The sequence below is a fragment of the Artibeus jamaicensis genome, unplaced genomic scaffold (assembly GCF_021234435.1).
Source record: "Artibeus jamaicensis isolate MK-2021 breed Jamaican fruit bat unplaced genomic scaffold, CSHL_Jam_final contig_467, whole genome shotgun sequence".
Classification (NCBI taxonomy): domain Eukaryota; kingdom Metazoa; phylum Chordata; class Mammalia; order Chiroptera; family Phyllostomidae; genus Artibeus; species Artibeus jamaicensis.
In genome coordinates, this window is record NW_026521845.1 from 8,022,010 (window position 1) to 8,039,445 (window position 17,436).

Sequence of the window (17,436 nt, forward strand, 5' to 3'; positions counted from 1 at the left end):
TGGATAGCTACAAATTCAAGGCATGATGACAGCGTATTTTTAATTGCATTAAAGACTCATAAAATTTGAAGTGTGTGAGTAAAGAGTAAGGTGGAGAATTTAAACTATCTCACTCTTCTTAGTAAAGATAGCTTTGAAAAATTAAAAATTTTCACTCTTTTCTTTCTTTCCAAATTGCCAACTGCCTATATAAGCACTCTTGTGAATTACAGATTTTGACATCCAGGACTCTGTCATTCAGGACAATCTAGTAGCTAGACTACTTGTTTTAAAAAGAAAAAGAAAAACAAAATCAGAATTGTGATGTTTGTAACAGGTACATCCCTGGGCATGAGTTGTGCTCACTGAACATGAATGATGCTAATTTGGAGCAAGATAAGAGAACATACGTCCAACCCACTGCAGGGCTGGACATCAATTGCTATTTTGCAAACATCCTTCAAAGACTATAACTATAGTTAAGTCATTGCCCTGCCACGTGGAGAATAAAGCATTTTTCCCACAAAACTTACTGCAAGTCCTTTATGACCTTAAGTTATGTATGTAATCGACTGACATACTAAAGGTTTCCTTACCATATGTCAGCATATAATTCTTACTTGAGTGCTGTTGACTTTAATTTGAGACAGTATTTTTCCGCAGGAGTTTTAAAAGTAAAATTTAAAGCCTGATCTTTACCTGCTTCTCCTGTTCTTTCTGAGGTCCATGCCGAGGACACACTGCCAGCCATGTTCACGGCCGAGACTCTAAACTCGTACTGGGTATACGGCTCCAGGCCGGCGATGGTTGTGGACACCTGAGGAGCTTTGAACGTGTGTTCACTGGCTGATTCTGCAAACAGGCGAGGACTGAGCCAGCCACTGCTCTCAAAAACCTGACTCTCAGCCGACATAGTTTCTCCACTAGATTTCAATTTTTTCATGTAGAGTTCATATCTTATAATTACTCCTAGGAAAGGGAAAGAGTGAACCAAGATGGCTCATCAGACAGAGGGTTTGGGGGGTGGGGTGGGGTTAAGTCAGTTAAAGAGTTTTGGTTTTTCATTATTCTTCTGCCTAAATTACTTCGCCATTTTCTTAGTAACACAGACTGCAGGTACTGCCAAAAAAACAACAAGCTGCTGGACAGATGAATGTCTGAAATGCTACTAAATGTGTATGCATGTAAAAAACCCACTGGGAACATACACAACACAAAATAACTCTAATTTATAGTAGGTAAACTCATAATTTTTTTTCAGGATGAGTGGTCATAATTTCTACCTAGAATAGCTATTTCTTTATGGGAATTTTATCAGTGTACTTCCAGTTTGCCCATTTTCATATGGGGATTTTAATTGGTTAGCCCTGTTTCTATAACTACTGAAATATTATAGTTCATTTCTTCTCAGTTTTATCAAGTAACTTAAAGAGTCTAAGATAAAAGGTTTTGCCATAATATGTACATGATATTAAACTACTAAAAATCTGTACATGCACATCTGGCCTATGTAACAGGGTTCAATCATATGAATTGACTTAATGGAGTTAGCTAGGCTATACACATATTTTTTATATTATTTTACACACTTTTCTTGCCTAAAAGAAAATTTACTGCTTATGGGTGCCCTAACTTCGTGACACAGTCAAATATAATGCATTCCGTGAGTGGGTTTTAAATTAGAAACATAATTTGTGTTGTGGCAGATGTCATTAAGAGCAAAGATAATATTAGCCTTTTAAGGGGCAATTTAAATGAATGGAATTTGTTATTAGATTAAAGAAATACATTCGTTCTACTAACCAGGACAAATAGTACCTTATATTTTTAGAAATTGTTTCTCAAGTACTATATCCCACAGTTACAAAAATGCATACAATTGCCAGACGCTACTGCACAATTCCAAATTTCTTAGATTCTCATCCATGTATTGCCCTGGAGGGTTAACTCTAGGCCTTGGATTCCTACCATTTGGTTCCGCTGGTGGGGCCCAGTCCACACGAAGTTCTGTGGAACTGATCTTCTGCACCCTGGGTGGGCCCAGCCTCCGGGGCGGCGCCTGGGCTGTGGTCACCGACACAGGCGAACTGTGTAAACAGCCCCCGTGATTACACGCCTGCACAGAAAAGCGGTACTTTGTGAATGGGACCAGGTTCCCGATGGTCGCTGAGATTTCATGACCTTCGTGGGGAACACATGGCTGGATGTCATCTAAAGGGGCGCAGGACAAAATATATTTCTCTATGGGCCCAGAACGATTTGAGGGTGCTGTCCAGGTGAGTGTCACAGAGTCTGAGCCAACAGGAATGATATAACTCAAGTTCAGGTTTCCCTCTGGGATGCCTGCTGTTGTCCTGTAGGTCACCGCTGCACTCCCTGTCGAACCATGCACGTTGGTGGCCTTGATGGAATAGGAATAGGAGGTATATGGTGACAGGCCAGTGTCTAAGAAGTCCTGGATACCTGGAGTTAAAGGGAAAAAAATAAGAATAGTTACATTCCACAAATTGGTAAGAAATCATGTCTACTTGCTTTCCCGTGATAAGACTTAACTACACAAACTACACCAACCCCCTCTTTATGTATTCACCCAGCATATTTAAGTGCTCACAGAAGCAGAGTTAGGCATCAGAGCCTGGCTTTAATCCACAGAGATTCTAGGCTTCCTCAATAGCGAAGATGCTGTCTTGGGAGGCGGTGAGCCCACGATGGGACCTCCCATGGCTGGGTTAAGGTCCTTCAGCCTTGGGGGTCCGAAGGCTGACTGAAGGACATGGAAAACAAATCTCAGAGTCCCTGGAAACATAAAGAGTTCAGGGGAGGCTGGGATAGTGCGGAGTTCACAAGGACCTCACCAAGCCGAAAATGAGCAGGTGTTCACCAGCTTCATGGATCTGACATTGGTGCCACGGGTGTGGCAGTGGTGGAGATTGGCCAGCTACCTCTCACACATGAGCCAGCGCCCTCTGAAGGGGGCACAGAAGCAAAAGCCAGAGGGAAATTGTCCTTCCCCTAGTACCACCATGGCAGTTGAGAGAAGGAAATAATTGAAGACTAAACACAGGAGTGGATGCCATCAGTGAAATGTCTGTATCTTCCCCAAGTTCGTATGCTAGACACCTAATGACCAAGGTGGTAATGTTAAGAGATGGGCCTTTGGGGTGTGATTAGGTTAAGAGGCTGAGCCCATAAATGAGATCAGTGCCCTGATAAAAGGGTCCTACAAAGGTCTTTCCTACCTCCTACCATGTGAGGACCAGGTAGAACTCGGCAGCCTGCCACCCAGAAGAGGACCTTCACTAGACCCTGACCACGCTGGTACCCTGACCTTGACCTCCAGAGCTTAAAGGAATACATTTCTGGTTTTTATAAGCCACTCACACTGTGGTATTTTTTTAAAATAGTAGCCTGGATGGACTAAGGCAGTGAACATCTGAGCGAAGGGTAATTTTCCCATTCTTTATGTGTGTCATTGCAAATTCTGCAGAAAAATATGTTGAGTGTCGTGCTCGAGTCCAAGTAGGACACAGAAGCCACAAAGTCACTGGTTTCCTTATCCATCTCCCTTCTCGATAATGAGAACTGTCCTTTCTCATCCTTGTATTTCTAGTGGCTCCAACACTTCCTGGTTTGGCATAGCACTGAATGAAAGTGTATTGAATGAATAAGTGCATGAATTAATAAATTTCCATATATACTCAATTTATTTTTCTAGGCAATAATATTAACAGCCTTCTAAAGACAACCGTTTCTTTACCCCATCTCTTGCTTTCTTTCTTATTCCCTCGCTGTATTTTCTATTTGTGTCTCTCAGAAGAACCACCTTGCCCCTTGCTGTGTTGATCCTTATGCTACAATAATACATTATAATGATATTAAAGGTAGAAATGAAGACCTCAGTTTCACAAAGATATATATCCCTGTCTGAAACTCTAAACTTAAACTATATCATCATCAAAGTCGTCATCCAGTTTCCCTGTGGGGACATTTGCCTAGAGTTCCATGCGAGGACTATCTCCCTGGACTAAGCCCCGGAGTGGGCTTTGATATTCCAAATAGGAATGGCCTCCTGATTGTGAATTTGGGGGGGGGGGGAGGAGGGGGCGGAGCAAAGTCAAAGCCCACTCTGATTGGTCCATTGGTTCTTCTCTTGTCTTTCTGCAGCAGAGAAGGTAGATTCTCCAACCTGGCTTTTATTGTAATAAAGAGTTTTTCATTTTAAATTTCCATCTCCCTGATTCTCATGCCTAGGTCTCCTTCAGTTTCAAACTCAAGTAGGAAGAAATAATGTGAGCAGCCGGCCACCCCTAAAATCTCAATACTACTAAAAGAGGGCAGTAGCCTACCCCACCCTACAGGCCCAACCTACCCCCATAGCTGTTTTGGTCACAACTCTGACACAGGAAACACCTTTGTGCAACCCAGATGGGGCTGCAGAGGATTCAATGTCAGGTGCTGGTTATGTATAATTCCCAATATCCTAACTTGACTTCTACACCTGTCTTCTACTTATGAAAGCTTATGAGTGAAATTTCAGGAGTGAAATTTGTGAGTGAAAAAGCACAGGAGTGAAATTTCATTTAGGAAAATGATTGACTATATCTTATTTTTTAAATGCTAATCCAGAAACTTTAGAACCATCCCACCATTATTAGCATGCTATTACTAACAACCAATAACCTGCAAAGTCTAGAAATGATAATGTACCAGTTGTCACGACCTCAGGTTGGAAACCCCTGACCCACAGGATCCCAGAGTGCATTAGGCCAGCTAGGAAAAGTTTTTATTCTGACAAGGAATTCTATAATAGTCTCAACCATATGATCAAACTTGCTTGGATGTCAACATTATTCATTTTCTTTGAAAAGTTCAATGACTCCCTACCTATAATTCCAAATAAATGCCTTTATTGAACCCGAAGCTTTATGTTCATCTGACTGAATATAAGCCCTGTTTCCTTTTCCTATTACACATGTTACCCACACACTGGAAACAGAGTAATAAACGCGAGGATATTATTGGAAACGATGCAAATTTCTGACAGTGTTAACCAATCCTTCTTGCTGTTCAAAGGTCACCATGCGGATAATTTTCACATCATTAATTATAGTGACTGTCAAGACATGCCAGAAGTAGCATTTTTAATGAAAAATAAGGTTTTAGGAAATAATACCTTGTATAATAGGATTATATAAATGCCTGATTAGTGAATGAGAGCGCATTTATTACGTAAGAAACTGTTGTTTGGATTCTGTATTAGTGCAATAGTGGAGAAGAGCCAGACTGCAGTGCTCACACGTACTGTTCTAGGAAATGGGCCACAATATGTTACTATGAGAAATATGCCTCTGGACTGAGAACACATCAGGAAGGTTAGTTTCATTACTGAAGTAAGCTGGATGAAAAACAGGGTGACTCTAATTGGCCACTTCAGACACAGTTTCAAGCAGGGGCACTGTCAGCGTTGAAATCACTTCAATATTTTTATAACTTGCTCTTCCCCTATCACAAAAGTTTAAGTTTCAGGACACCTGGCTCATGCTGGTATTTGGAAGAAAAGAAACACTGTAATAGCAGGTTTTCAGGGTGCTTTGCCAACGTGGCAGATGTAGACAGATGTTCATTTCCCTTCACAATCTGCATCGTGAAGTTCAGGGTTTCCATTAATTTCGAAGAAGACTTGCAGTACTGAAGAGACATTTAGAGTTAGTAGAAAATGCTGGACATTCTAATGAAGGTGCAAGTCACTCAGAATTAGGTGTGACATGTAACCTGTTATAATACATACAAAATAAAACCACACGCTATGCAGAAGTTTTAAAGCCAATCAATATCCTTCTAATGTCCTGAGGAAGGTTATGGGGCTTTAGTATTTCTTCACAGCTGTGTATACTCTTATAATGAATGAAACATGTGAAACCAGAATCTGGAAAATCAGGCATTAAACAGAGAGAACAGCATGGAACCATGAATCAGCATCACTGTTCCTGTGTTTCTTAAACTGGCGTCTTAAACTATCTCGTAGCCAAATGTGACAGCAAGTGAATAGCAGACAAGACAGAGCGAGAAGAAAGGAGAATTTTCGATTTTTTTCTGTGTCTTTGGGGAAACCTGATCCAAAACTTGAGTAAATATATTTCTGACAATGTGTCTCAACAGTTTGACTTCCATAAGCTCCTCTTAAATCTTCACAAACGTGGCAGATGCAAAGAGGGCACTTGTGTTTGTTCACACACGTCCTCTTTCAACCTAAGGCCGTGTTGTGTGCCGTCTATCTTTAACCTGAGAATTTTAAAAGCTGAATTCCCATAATAAAAATATTCGGTAAATTTCCTGCAACTCTTACACCAGAGAAAACTGCAGATTATTTTTTGTAATTCTTGCAGTCATTTCATATATTTTTCAATCAAAATATAATTCATAGGTTATTTTTAATACCACTTGATTACCTTAAACAACACATCATAAATATTTTTCACTCATTAATGTAAACTGAGATGCAAGGCAATTGTGTCCTATAATTAAGTCTGTAATGTATCAGGATTTTGTCACTCCAGTTAACATAATTTATGGAAAAGTTTTTGAATGTCTGAATTTTTCCAATATTTTGTTATGACATACAGGGTCTGTTCGAATCTGTTTTGTGTCCATCGATGATTATGCATTTAAGATATCTCCAAAATTAAATTCACTGAGTCAAATGGTATACAAAAGGGGAAGTGTTTTTCCATATAATTTAACAATTAATTCTGTAGGAAAGTTTGTGCCGCTGAGAACCCACACAGATATGCCAGCAGTTTAGGTCAATCCCTGCTCCTTCACATCCTCAGCAGCACTGGATGGGTCTGTTTCCTTTCATCTTTAAGGATTTGATAAGGGTTGAGGGCTTATCAAATCAGAAGCATCTCATTTATTGCATCTCTTTGACTGCTAATGAGATTGATAATGCATGATCCTGGGTCAGGAGGAAAAAACACACCCACTTCCAATAATGAGACAATTGACAAAAAGTTAACATGAATTCTACATTAGACAAGAGTATTATATCAATGTTAAGTTTCCTGAATTTGACCATTGCTCTGTGATTATATGAGAGAATTTTCTTGTTCTTACGAAATCCGGGCTAAAATATTTGGGGGTTAAGTGTCATGGTCTCTTTAGTCAACTCTCAAATGGTTCGGGAGCAATAATCCCAACGACAACAGCAGTAAAGCATCCGTGTGATCGTGGTGAAAAGCACATGAGAATTTTTACAACTCTTCTGTGGGACTGAATTGAAAAACACAAAAATAAGTAAAATGAAACAATCACTTCAAATTTAAAAAAAGAGAGAGATTCGTAATTCTCTCTCTGCTTGAAACACTCTGTGCTAGACAGAGGAAACCACAGTGTCCATCTTCCATGTCAAAGACCTTAACTAATGTATCAAGTCCCAGAAGATTATATGTTTCCATCCCCCAATCTTTAAACTCACTGTATGGGTATTCATCTTCAGTTGTGTAGATATCAGAACCATCCCTGAATAAACTGTAAGTAAGCCGGTGGGCATTGGGAGAATCAGGTGGGCTCCAGGAGAGATTGATAGCAGAAGAACTTTGAACTTGTCCTCTGGGAGGGGGCTGCTGGGACGGAGCTAAATTACAAGGGAGAGAGCATTTATTAGCAAAGGCAATCAATAAGCACACAAGTAAAGTGAAGTAAGATATCCAGCAAAGACATCTTTCTGACTCAGGATTACTTTATCAAGGAGACATGCGGTTGACCGAGACATTAATAAACGAATGGTATACATCATGAATTACTAAAACAAAGCTTTTTATCAATCAGCATAAAACAAATTTGTAATTGCAGGGGGAACCCACTAAGTTTACATTAAGCACTTCTTTGTCCTTTTTGGTGTGTGTGTGAGAAACTGTCCAAGGAAGCAAAACACGTCTTTTCTCTTTAATTAATTTAAATTTTGACATAAATAAGACCCACTGACACTTGAAATTTACGTAGCACGATTTTGGCGTTTCTGAAAGGAAGTTTTCCATTGCATTAAGCACAATACCTCCTCTTGCTTCACAGAGCACAGTGTAAAAAAGGATAATAGTTGGTCATACAAATAGCTGTCGATGTTATGAATGCTAAATAGTCCAAATATTAGCAAAAGACAATTGGAATGCACTATGTGAACCCAGCAGCTCCTGTCAAAGGCACCATGATGGTTACAGATAATACGACTGCTTCTTTCGGGTGCACAAGAGCATCCGTTTCACTACTTTGTGGACACTTTGTATGATAGAAGACCATGAAAACACTGTCTCCTATCCCTGTATATTTTCCTTGGTTTCCTATTTTCTGAACTCACAGAACTGACTCATCTTTACCCCCACTCGTGGCTAATCTTTATTTCAGCAAAAGGAGACAGTGCAATTAACAAAGGGAAAGGCACATGGGTGAGTTCCAGGGAAGGCAGCCACTTCCAGCCACACAGGATCTGCTTAATTCCCCCAGCAATGTGTTGTGTAAACGCCTGCCAAATGTTTCCAACCGGAGAGTTCATTAGAGACTCAGTGCCCAGGGTTTGCGTGGGGGCTGCTCTTACAGACAGATGCCCAGGAGGGTAGCACATGTTAAGCATAAACCTTTTGGTTGGATAAAATTTAAGAGACAATGAGCCACTCTTACTACTTTGGAGGGATGGTGGGAACCCTCATGAAATCCAGGTTCCCAGAAGCCAGCCAAAGCCAAATGTGTAAGTGGATCCTGCTATGTGGACTTCGTTCCATACATTCTCTTTAGCTTGATGGGGCTCAGCACTGAAGGGCACGTGTGAAGATCACGAGGCAGGGGCTGGGACCACTCAGATTGAGATGCCGCTAGTCCCAGGCCACTCCTACACTGACAGGAGGAGCTGGGTGCTAAATCTTCCAACTCCCCTTCCCAACAGCCCTCCAGATGACGGGCAGGTTCCTATTAGTAGCTGCAGCCAACTGCAAGTCAGAAGGCAAGAGAGGGTACTGGTGCTGGCCTCACGCACTCTTGGGAGACACAACAGGCTGGGGAACTATGATGTGGCCACGTGAAGTCACCCTGCTCACCAGGTAAAGACTTTCAACTCAAAGCTACTACTGCCTCGTCAGTATTCATGATTGATACACTCCACTGTAAAGACATGATATAATCTAATAGTAACATTTCATGAAAGCATTTCACGAGCACTGACTTTGAAATACATAAAATTCCATATATTATACATATGCTTCCTAAAAACAGTGTCCCTAACCCTGTGGTAGATAATACTGATGCCACAGTTTGAAAGAACAATAACATCGTGTCTTTGTGAAGCTGGTTGCTCGGGCGGTGGCTAGGTGGCTTGTGTAGCTCAGGGGATTGATCACAGGCCTGGGAACCAAAGGATCATGGTTCAATTCCTAGTCAGGGCACATGCCTGGGTTGCAGGCCAGTTCCCAGCAGGGGACACATGAGAGGCAACTATACACTGATATTTCTCTCCCTCTCTCCTTCCCTTCCCCTCTAAAGATGAATAAATAAAATCTTTTAAAAAAATGTTAAAACTACATACACTTTCACTCTTCCCCTTTATATCTTCTCTTCTCCTTTAGAATTTGCATTGCTATATTAAAATTCTAACTCTCCATATGCCTATTTAGATAGCGGACAAGTGTCGTAACAATCTCAAAATGACAATGAAAAGAGATTTGCAAACACCTTATGTTTTCGAATTCATGGATTTGCCATAATTGACATGGTCACTTTGGCTAAACACAGACAGGACCTGTGATCTTGTGCATTTTAATTTGGGGCTTTAAAGCCCATTGTTTTTGGTGGAACCACAAAGATCGTACCTTATTTGTAGCACGGAGAGCTTTGCACTGCCTTGCAATTTAATATCTTTTTAGTGATTACGAATGACTGCATCTCAAACTCTGCATGTGATCAGGGATTCAACAGATTTCAGGGTTCGAGCAGTCGAAACTGTCCTTCAGACTAGTTTCAAAGACAAGGAAAAACTTTTAGGATGACTGAAAGACAAGGAGATGTTTCAGTCCCATGTCAAAGGTATTGAAAATGATTTGTGTTGCATGAAAATTTCCTTGGCAACAAACACAGGCACCAACACACACACACGGGCCCTGCGAAACCTTTAAGTTGACAACTTGTTAGGACAGCCTCACAATCTTGTCCCAGTCTCCAGTGGGAATGGATAGTGCTGACTTGGCACTTACATAAGCATGTTCACAGACCTGAAGGGTTAGGCACTCTAATGCCACTCGAACAATGCATATGAAATCCTGGGCATGAGTTCATTTGAGCTCCCCTTTATGGGCTGAAAGTAGACTTCGGAGAAAATGATCACGTATTCATTCATCAAAATTGCCAGCAATGGTCTTTGCGTACACCCAACTCTCATTTAAACGTGTAATATTGTGTGACTGCATCCATCTGTCTAGGAGCCATGAGCTTCTATCTTGGATTGGGCCCTTCGGTAGATACATGTCTACAGTCAAACTCTGAAAGGACCTGCTGAGCTTTTCCCCGTTTATAGGAAGTGGATGGTCACGCCCACCTCTCAGAGTTGTGCCAAGTATGAAATGAGTGTGTGTGCACAAATGTGTGTCTGTCTATCTCACAAAAGGCTGACAGTACTGTGCCTGTTACACAGGCATCTACTGTATTTTTTGGACCATAAGACACACCTGGGTTTTAGAGGAGGAAAATAGAAAAAAAATTTCTTGAAGCAAAAAAAAATGGAAAATATTTAATAACATAAATAACATAATATTTCACCAATGTAAATGTAAACAGAACTCAACAGCAGCATTAACAACCATTAATCCTCCCAAATTTGGGGGGGGCATGCATCTTATAGTCCAAAAAATACTGCAGATTCCCTCTATCTTTTTGCTTTGCCATCCCTAAGAGGTTATCTCTGTCCACACAGTCCAGGTAGATGACCACTCAGTCCACATCCGGTTCATCAGGAAAGTGAAGAGGAGGGACAGAGGGCACTGCCAGTGCCCAGGAACCCCCCATGTCATTGTCTCCCTCCCCATGCCAGCCGGGAGATTAGGGACCTTGGCTAATTATAGGAGAAGAGGCCATGCACCCAGCCCTACATTCTGTTAACATAAAACAGTGGATGATGGGGACTGAGAACAACTCAACAGTGCCTGCCATAGATGAGATGAAAAATCTAAACAATAGCTAGAAAACTATGAGAAATTTAAAAAATAAAACGAGACTAGGGCACTTCTAGTTAAACCAGCACAAAGAATGTAGTGATAGAACACTGGACAAATCATCAAAATAAGTCTTCCTAACGCACTCCTAGGCAGGCAATAAATGGAGAATTAAATGGAGAATATCGATTCTTAACAAACTGGCAGAGCTTTGAGGAGAGACCACAAGCGTCTGTGGCCTTTCTGCTCCATAGCCAAGTATATTTGTTTCAGCAGAGGAGGGCTGGCTATAAATGCCAGCACCTTTGGCACCACAGGGCACTGATGACTTCATCCGGCAGTGGTGACAACAACTCATAGCTTTGCCATCTCAAAAGGGCAGGCTCATTCAGGAACAGTGAGGAAAACCCACAGACCTGCCACCTTGAGGATGTGCTCTCCACTGGTCCAAGTAGTGAACTAACCACAGCATCGGGCAGGAGATTCTGGGCAAGGAACAGCCCCTGGAGCTTGAGACAAGCTCTCTACAGCTCCCAGCCAGCTAGGGAGCTATGGAGGTATGCGGAAGAACCAAGAAAGTCTGGTAAGGGGTGAAGGTCAAGGGAGAGCTGAGAACCAGCTACACTCCTGAATGCATTTCCAATCCATGCATGTTGATTGGCAGAAGCTACAGGGCCTGAAAGTATGTGAGCACAATAAACACTGATCAATCATATCACCAGTTGATTCAGACACAGGAATGACCTCCCAGGCAGTCAGACTGTAAGCAAGCATTAAAATTTTACAAAGCTGATTACAGACATCAACAGCTGTGAGCTACAGTGGAGAAAGTTTTCCATCCCTTAAGTCTATGCAAATTGCCAAGAAGAAAATCTAACAACTTCAGTGTCTTCAATTTAAAACTGCAACGCACTCAAAGAAACTGTGAACCATGCTCATAAAAAAAAGGCAATCAATAGAAACAGACTCTTGAGTATAACAAGCAAATAGTAAACTTGAAGATAAAGCCAGAGATAGAACTTAGAGATACAGCAATCTGATTTATTCAATTTAAAGGAAAGAGGGAGGAACAAGATGGAACACAAAGGAACAGAGTCTAGGGACCTATGAGAACATGTCAGGTGCACCATGCACCAACATGAGAAATGGGATCCCCAAAAGGAAAACGAGATGAAAGACAAAGGGGCAGAGAGTACAACTGTGGTTGCCAGGGTCTGAGAATGGGGGGACTAACGTTTAAGGGGTGCAGGGCTCCAGTTTTACAAGAAGAAATGAGTTATGGAGGTGGATGAGAGTGATGGTTGCCTAACATTAGAAATGTATTTAATATTGTGAACCCGTGCAGTTAAAAATGGTTTATATGGTAAGTTTTGCTGTTTCTATGTTACCCAAAGAAAAATATTTCTTTTTAAAACAAGGAGAGCTATAAGAGCCTCTTTGATAAGTAGGGGTAAAGAAAAAATGTGAATGATAAAAAGATGGATGGATAAGCAAGGATAAACATAAAAGTGAGTAGAGAGTAGAGTATCAGGAAGACTGAAACACAAATGATTCATAAATAATTAAAACATATGTAACATGCAATGAAGTAATAAATATATATGTGCATATATATATATGTGGATATAAATATGTTAAGTTTATAGCCAGAAATTTAAGGCAAACTGGAATCTATCTAGACAAGAACACAGAAAGCAGAGTTATTAAACACCTGTTTTCCTTCTATTCCTCCTATCCAGGGGAATGACTATCATTTTGAAAGCATGAAATAAATATTCACAGGAAAGAAGGAAATCACACAACAAGAAAGCATATTATCAGAGGCCTAACTACTTTACGTGAAATCAAATCAATTCTCCTGCACTCTGAAAATTACATCTTAGGATTCTTATCCCAAATCCCCATCATAAAAAAAAAAAAGAAAGAAATCACAGAGGCTATTGCTAAACTGTTGTCAGTGGTCTCTAAGGAAATGGAAAAGATAATAGTTATAATCGCACGGTATCCAAACTGTATAGAAAAGCACCGTGAAACATTTTAATTCTGGAGGAAAACCCATTCTTGACACCCGTTGGAGGGAGAGGAAACATGAGCCCGAGGTAGTTCACAGTTTCAACAATAGATAGCACTACGTTCCTTTCAATAACATTGTGTCTTTGTGAGGCTGGTTGCTCCTGCGGTTGCTAGGATAAAAAGCAAGGGCCGTGGGAGAATCGCAGAGGAGCAGGACAGAAAGCAGGCTCCCTTCACACGAGTCCTACAGCGGGGGCTTTCCTGAGCCCCATGTTTCAAGCTCCTGTGAAGGTGGGAATCTTAATTTTTTTTTTAATGAATGACCTCTTCTGAGCCTGAGCTTCTAACTTTGCACCGTGTTTTGTAAGTTTTCTGCAACACAAACCTCACATAGCAGCAGCAACAACTGCAGATGGTTGAAGGAAGATGCTGGCTACCATAGGTCACAGTGTTAAAGAGAGACATCGAAATGCTTATATCCAGGAAAGAATCATTAGAAATATGAAAACTTTTTAAAAGTTATTAACAATTGGAAGCCTTTGAAGAGATCGAGAATGGACAGCCCAGAGAAGAAAAGAGCTGACGCCAGATGTCTGACGCTACTAAGAAACGCCGGCCAGGCGCCCAGTGACCAGGTTATCTGGTTTCGCCTGAAGTATAATTCCTCAACCGTGTCTCAGAAACAAGAATAGGTAGCAACATGTGGAGCTGAGGCCAATACGTTCACACAAAACTCGAGCAGAACTGATCAAAAATCACTGAGATTGGGTCGGTTGTCTGTAAGACTGCCACGATTCCATTTAAATGATGATCAGCTGACATCCAACTCAATTTCTGCTGCACAAAAATCAATGAACTCTAGCGCTAATCAATGAATAACAAATATTAATTAAATGCTCAAGGAAAGCCAGAGTGGTGTTTAGACTGTATTTATACATGGGGTAATGATCATCCTTTCTCAATAACAGCATGAACATCTACAGTTTTACTTAGACTAAAATCCAGAAGTTCCAGTGAACCATGGGACAGTGAAGACACATCACACATGCACAAAATGTAAATACATCTTCATCATTAGCTACGATGCCCCCTTTGCTGCCTCTCTATCCAGTGCAGTTGCCAGGGAGCCCAACATCCGTTACTTATGGCTGCGTTCCTCAAACACAGAGAGCACAGTACCCAGCCTGCTTGCTTAGGACGATTTGTCCTGACCGGTGCCAGGTACAACGCATTGCAGAAGGGTCCTTACACATGTTTTCAGCAAGCATTTCTTAGGAATTCTGAAAAAAGGCAAGGGCATATGGTCTTGAAGTAAATATTTTAAAAATCACCAGCAGGTTTTAAATGGCAGACTGCGGGGGACCTGGTGGGATCAGTTCACGAAAGTGGGAAAGGGTGTTGGGAAGTCAAAAGATACTCAGATGCGACTTTTGGCTTTCAAGAGTTAAAATGAGAAACATGGGTGATATTTAAACAACTAACGCTAGTGAAAGTAGGAAGAGAAGAATATTGAAATACAGGAGTTAGTAATACGCTACGATAAATAATGATAATGATCGCTACAATATCAATAAACGAGTACTAGTAGCACCGTGCCCACAAAATGTGTGGGATGGAAGGACAGACTACTCCTAATGAAGTGCAAGTCTTCCACTTGTTAGAGAAAATCATCCAGAAAGACTGGTGTGTGGTGGGGTGACCAATCATCTGGCTTACCTAGTAATGTCCTGACTTTGACCCAGAAAGCCCCTCCCTTTGGGGTAAAGTAGGACTTCAGTCACCTTCCCAGTGACACAAAAAACCCTAGCACATATCCCATTAGCAATATTATCATATTGCCATTTTCCACAACTTAATCAAGGGAAAAGAACACCAGAGTCATTTAGTACGATTTCTTTTTTATCTCTCCCCTAACGGGTCCACATTGGCCCTAAGCCTTCCTGCTGCATTCCCCACAGAGAGAGGAACAGCCGGCCCCCTGCCCCGTGGGACATTCTGCAGAGGCCAGCACAGGGCCAGGCGCACTTACCCTGGCTGCAGCCCCACGGGTTGTTGACATCCAGGTGGCTCGCACTGGAAACACAGGCGTCACACTTTGAGCCGGTGACAAATCGTTTGCAGAAACACTGGCCCGTGACCAAGTGACAGCTCTCATTCAAAGCTCCTGAGAGATGACAATTGCAAGGCTGACATCTGAAAACAAGAGAAATAAACCATCCAAGAGAATCACGTTTGGGTTAATAATTCATAGTGTAAGTCACATGCATCTACCGATAACATTGTGGGATGAGATGTTTTGGCCACTGTGCTGAAAATGATTCTTGAATTAAACAGGATACAAAACAAAAAAGAAAAAAGTATATTTATTAAAATGCTGCTTAGGGTAAAACCTTAATGAAGCCTTCTCCTTGTAAACTAATTGAGGGCCTCCCAAAGCCTCTTACTTTTCTTGTTTCCATGCCACAGTACACCTGATGGATTATTTTGAATCCTGTTGCTCAAGAAAGAATACTGTAAATGTTGCTTTCTCACGGAAAACAGTTTTCATGACTGCTAAAATTTAAGATTAGGCATCCCTAAAATGATCCATTCAAGTATCTATCGAGTGGTGAGATAGAAAGTGGGTGTAATAATCATTGTTTTCCCTAAAAAGCTTTAGTTTTCCCCTAATAAAACTCAATTCTATATTTAGTTTTATGAAGACTAACTTTCACTAAGAAAACAGTTTAGGGAAGGCATGTTCCAATGCTGATGGTGCCTTAATAAATGTTTTATTCTCTTGTTTATTTTATGCACTAAACTCACTTATCCAGAATGGTTGGAGAACAGGAGAACAGAGAATTATTGTGACCAATAAAAAGAAGCTAATGCTATACATATCATGGGATAACTTCACTGCAACTCACATTTCTTGGACCCAAAGTTGCTCCTCCAAAAATTACTATTCTGGCTTTTTGCTGATAGAAACTAAAACCTATTTCCTCAAACTCTCAACTTGTGACAATGTCACTGATTAGAATGAGCAATTCCAATGAGCAACTGGTGCCAGGAAGTACTAGAGAAGCAGAAATAGAACTTGTCCGAAGATCGGCCCCATTTAACAGGGGCTTTCCATACAATCCATTTACTAACGACCTTACAGACTCGCCTATGCTTTCTAATGCAGATGCTGGGTTGGATGGACTTGCTTTACCCACTGAAACTTCTACAGTGTGGTCTTCTAGGTGATCGTTCCACACCCTTAAAAAGGCAGATAAAAGCTAAGCTGCTAATTAAGCTGCAAATTTGTTTTATGGACTAATATCACCTAGGGAATAAATGAAGCACACTTTACCTCGAAAACCACTACACTGTAGTGCGCCCTCTTTCTCCACGATAAAAGGACATTTTTCTCCTGCAACCAACTACATGAAGTGCTTTATGTAGAGACATGGAATCAGGGCCACATTTCAAATAGATGTTTTGTGTGGGCTACCTAAGTATGGGAGTTAAAGAAAACCTTGCATTGAAATTAAAACGGAATTAGAGAAGCAGCAAAATATTTAATTTGCTCTTAGGTTCATTACATGCTATTACTTAGAGGATGTTGCTTGCAGCTTTTTTATGTCCTATTGGTAAGATGTAGCAATAAGATGCATGCTTCTTCCAGTACCTAATTTATCACCACACCACTCATGAATAAGTGTCTCTGGAGTATTTCAGTTTTTATTACCATTCACTCATGAGACAATCACACTCGTTTTATATACAGTACATTTAGAGGAACAGTTTCCAATGTATAGCGTAATTCCTTTTCTTGATGCTGTTCTCATTTCTTCCAGCTACATGCTTAACTCTAAGTCAGCTCTAAGGCAATGTCCATGGGGTATTACGTTCTGAATCTAAATGGAACAAATAAATCACTTCTTAGGAAAGCAGGCAGTGTTTTGAGTAATTAAATGGGACTATTCCTGATTTTATAGTCTCCCATCCAAGCCATGGTTACATCTAACTTATCTGACTCGTGATAATTGCGTGACTCCAGTATGAGGGAATTTTACCTGGAGAAAGTTCACAGGAGACTTTTCTGAATATGATAGTTTGTTTCTAGCCCAGAGGACAATGGGGCTAATTTTGTAATTAAGGCTTAAGTAAAATGATTCCTGTAAATTTCTCAGCTACTCAAATATAATTTCAAACATTTCCAAGACTCTTTAGCAAATAAGCCACAAGTCTGATGTCATTTTATAAGTTAGCACTCCTCAAGAGCACTTTC

General features: G+C 40.8%; 1 protein-coding gene across 1 annotated transcript in view; it reads right to left on the bottom strand.

Annotated features, from left to right (window-relative positions):
- Window positions 1–17,436, bottom strand: part of USH2A (usherin) — a 505,359-nt gene that overhangs the window by 370,873 nt on the left and 117,050 nt on the right. Inside the window, exons 14-17 of the mRNA XM_053667304.1 lie at window positions 15,211–15,374; window positions 7,454–7,612; window positions 1,948–2,442; window positions 679–948 (exon numbers count right to left, since the gene is read on the bottom strand). Coding sequence (XP_053523279.1) covers window positions 679–948; window positions 1,948–2,442; window positions 7,454–7,612; window positions 15,211–15,374 — 1,088 coding nt within the window. The remainder of the gene's footprint in view (window positions 1–678; window positions 949–1,947; window positions 2,443–7,453; window positions 7,613–15,210; window positions 15,375–17,436) is intronic.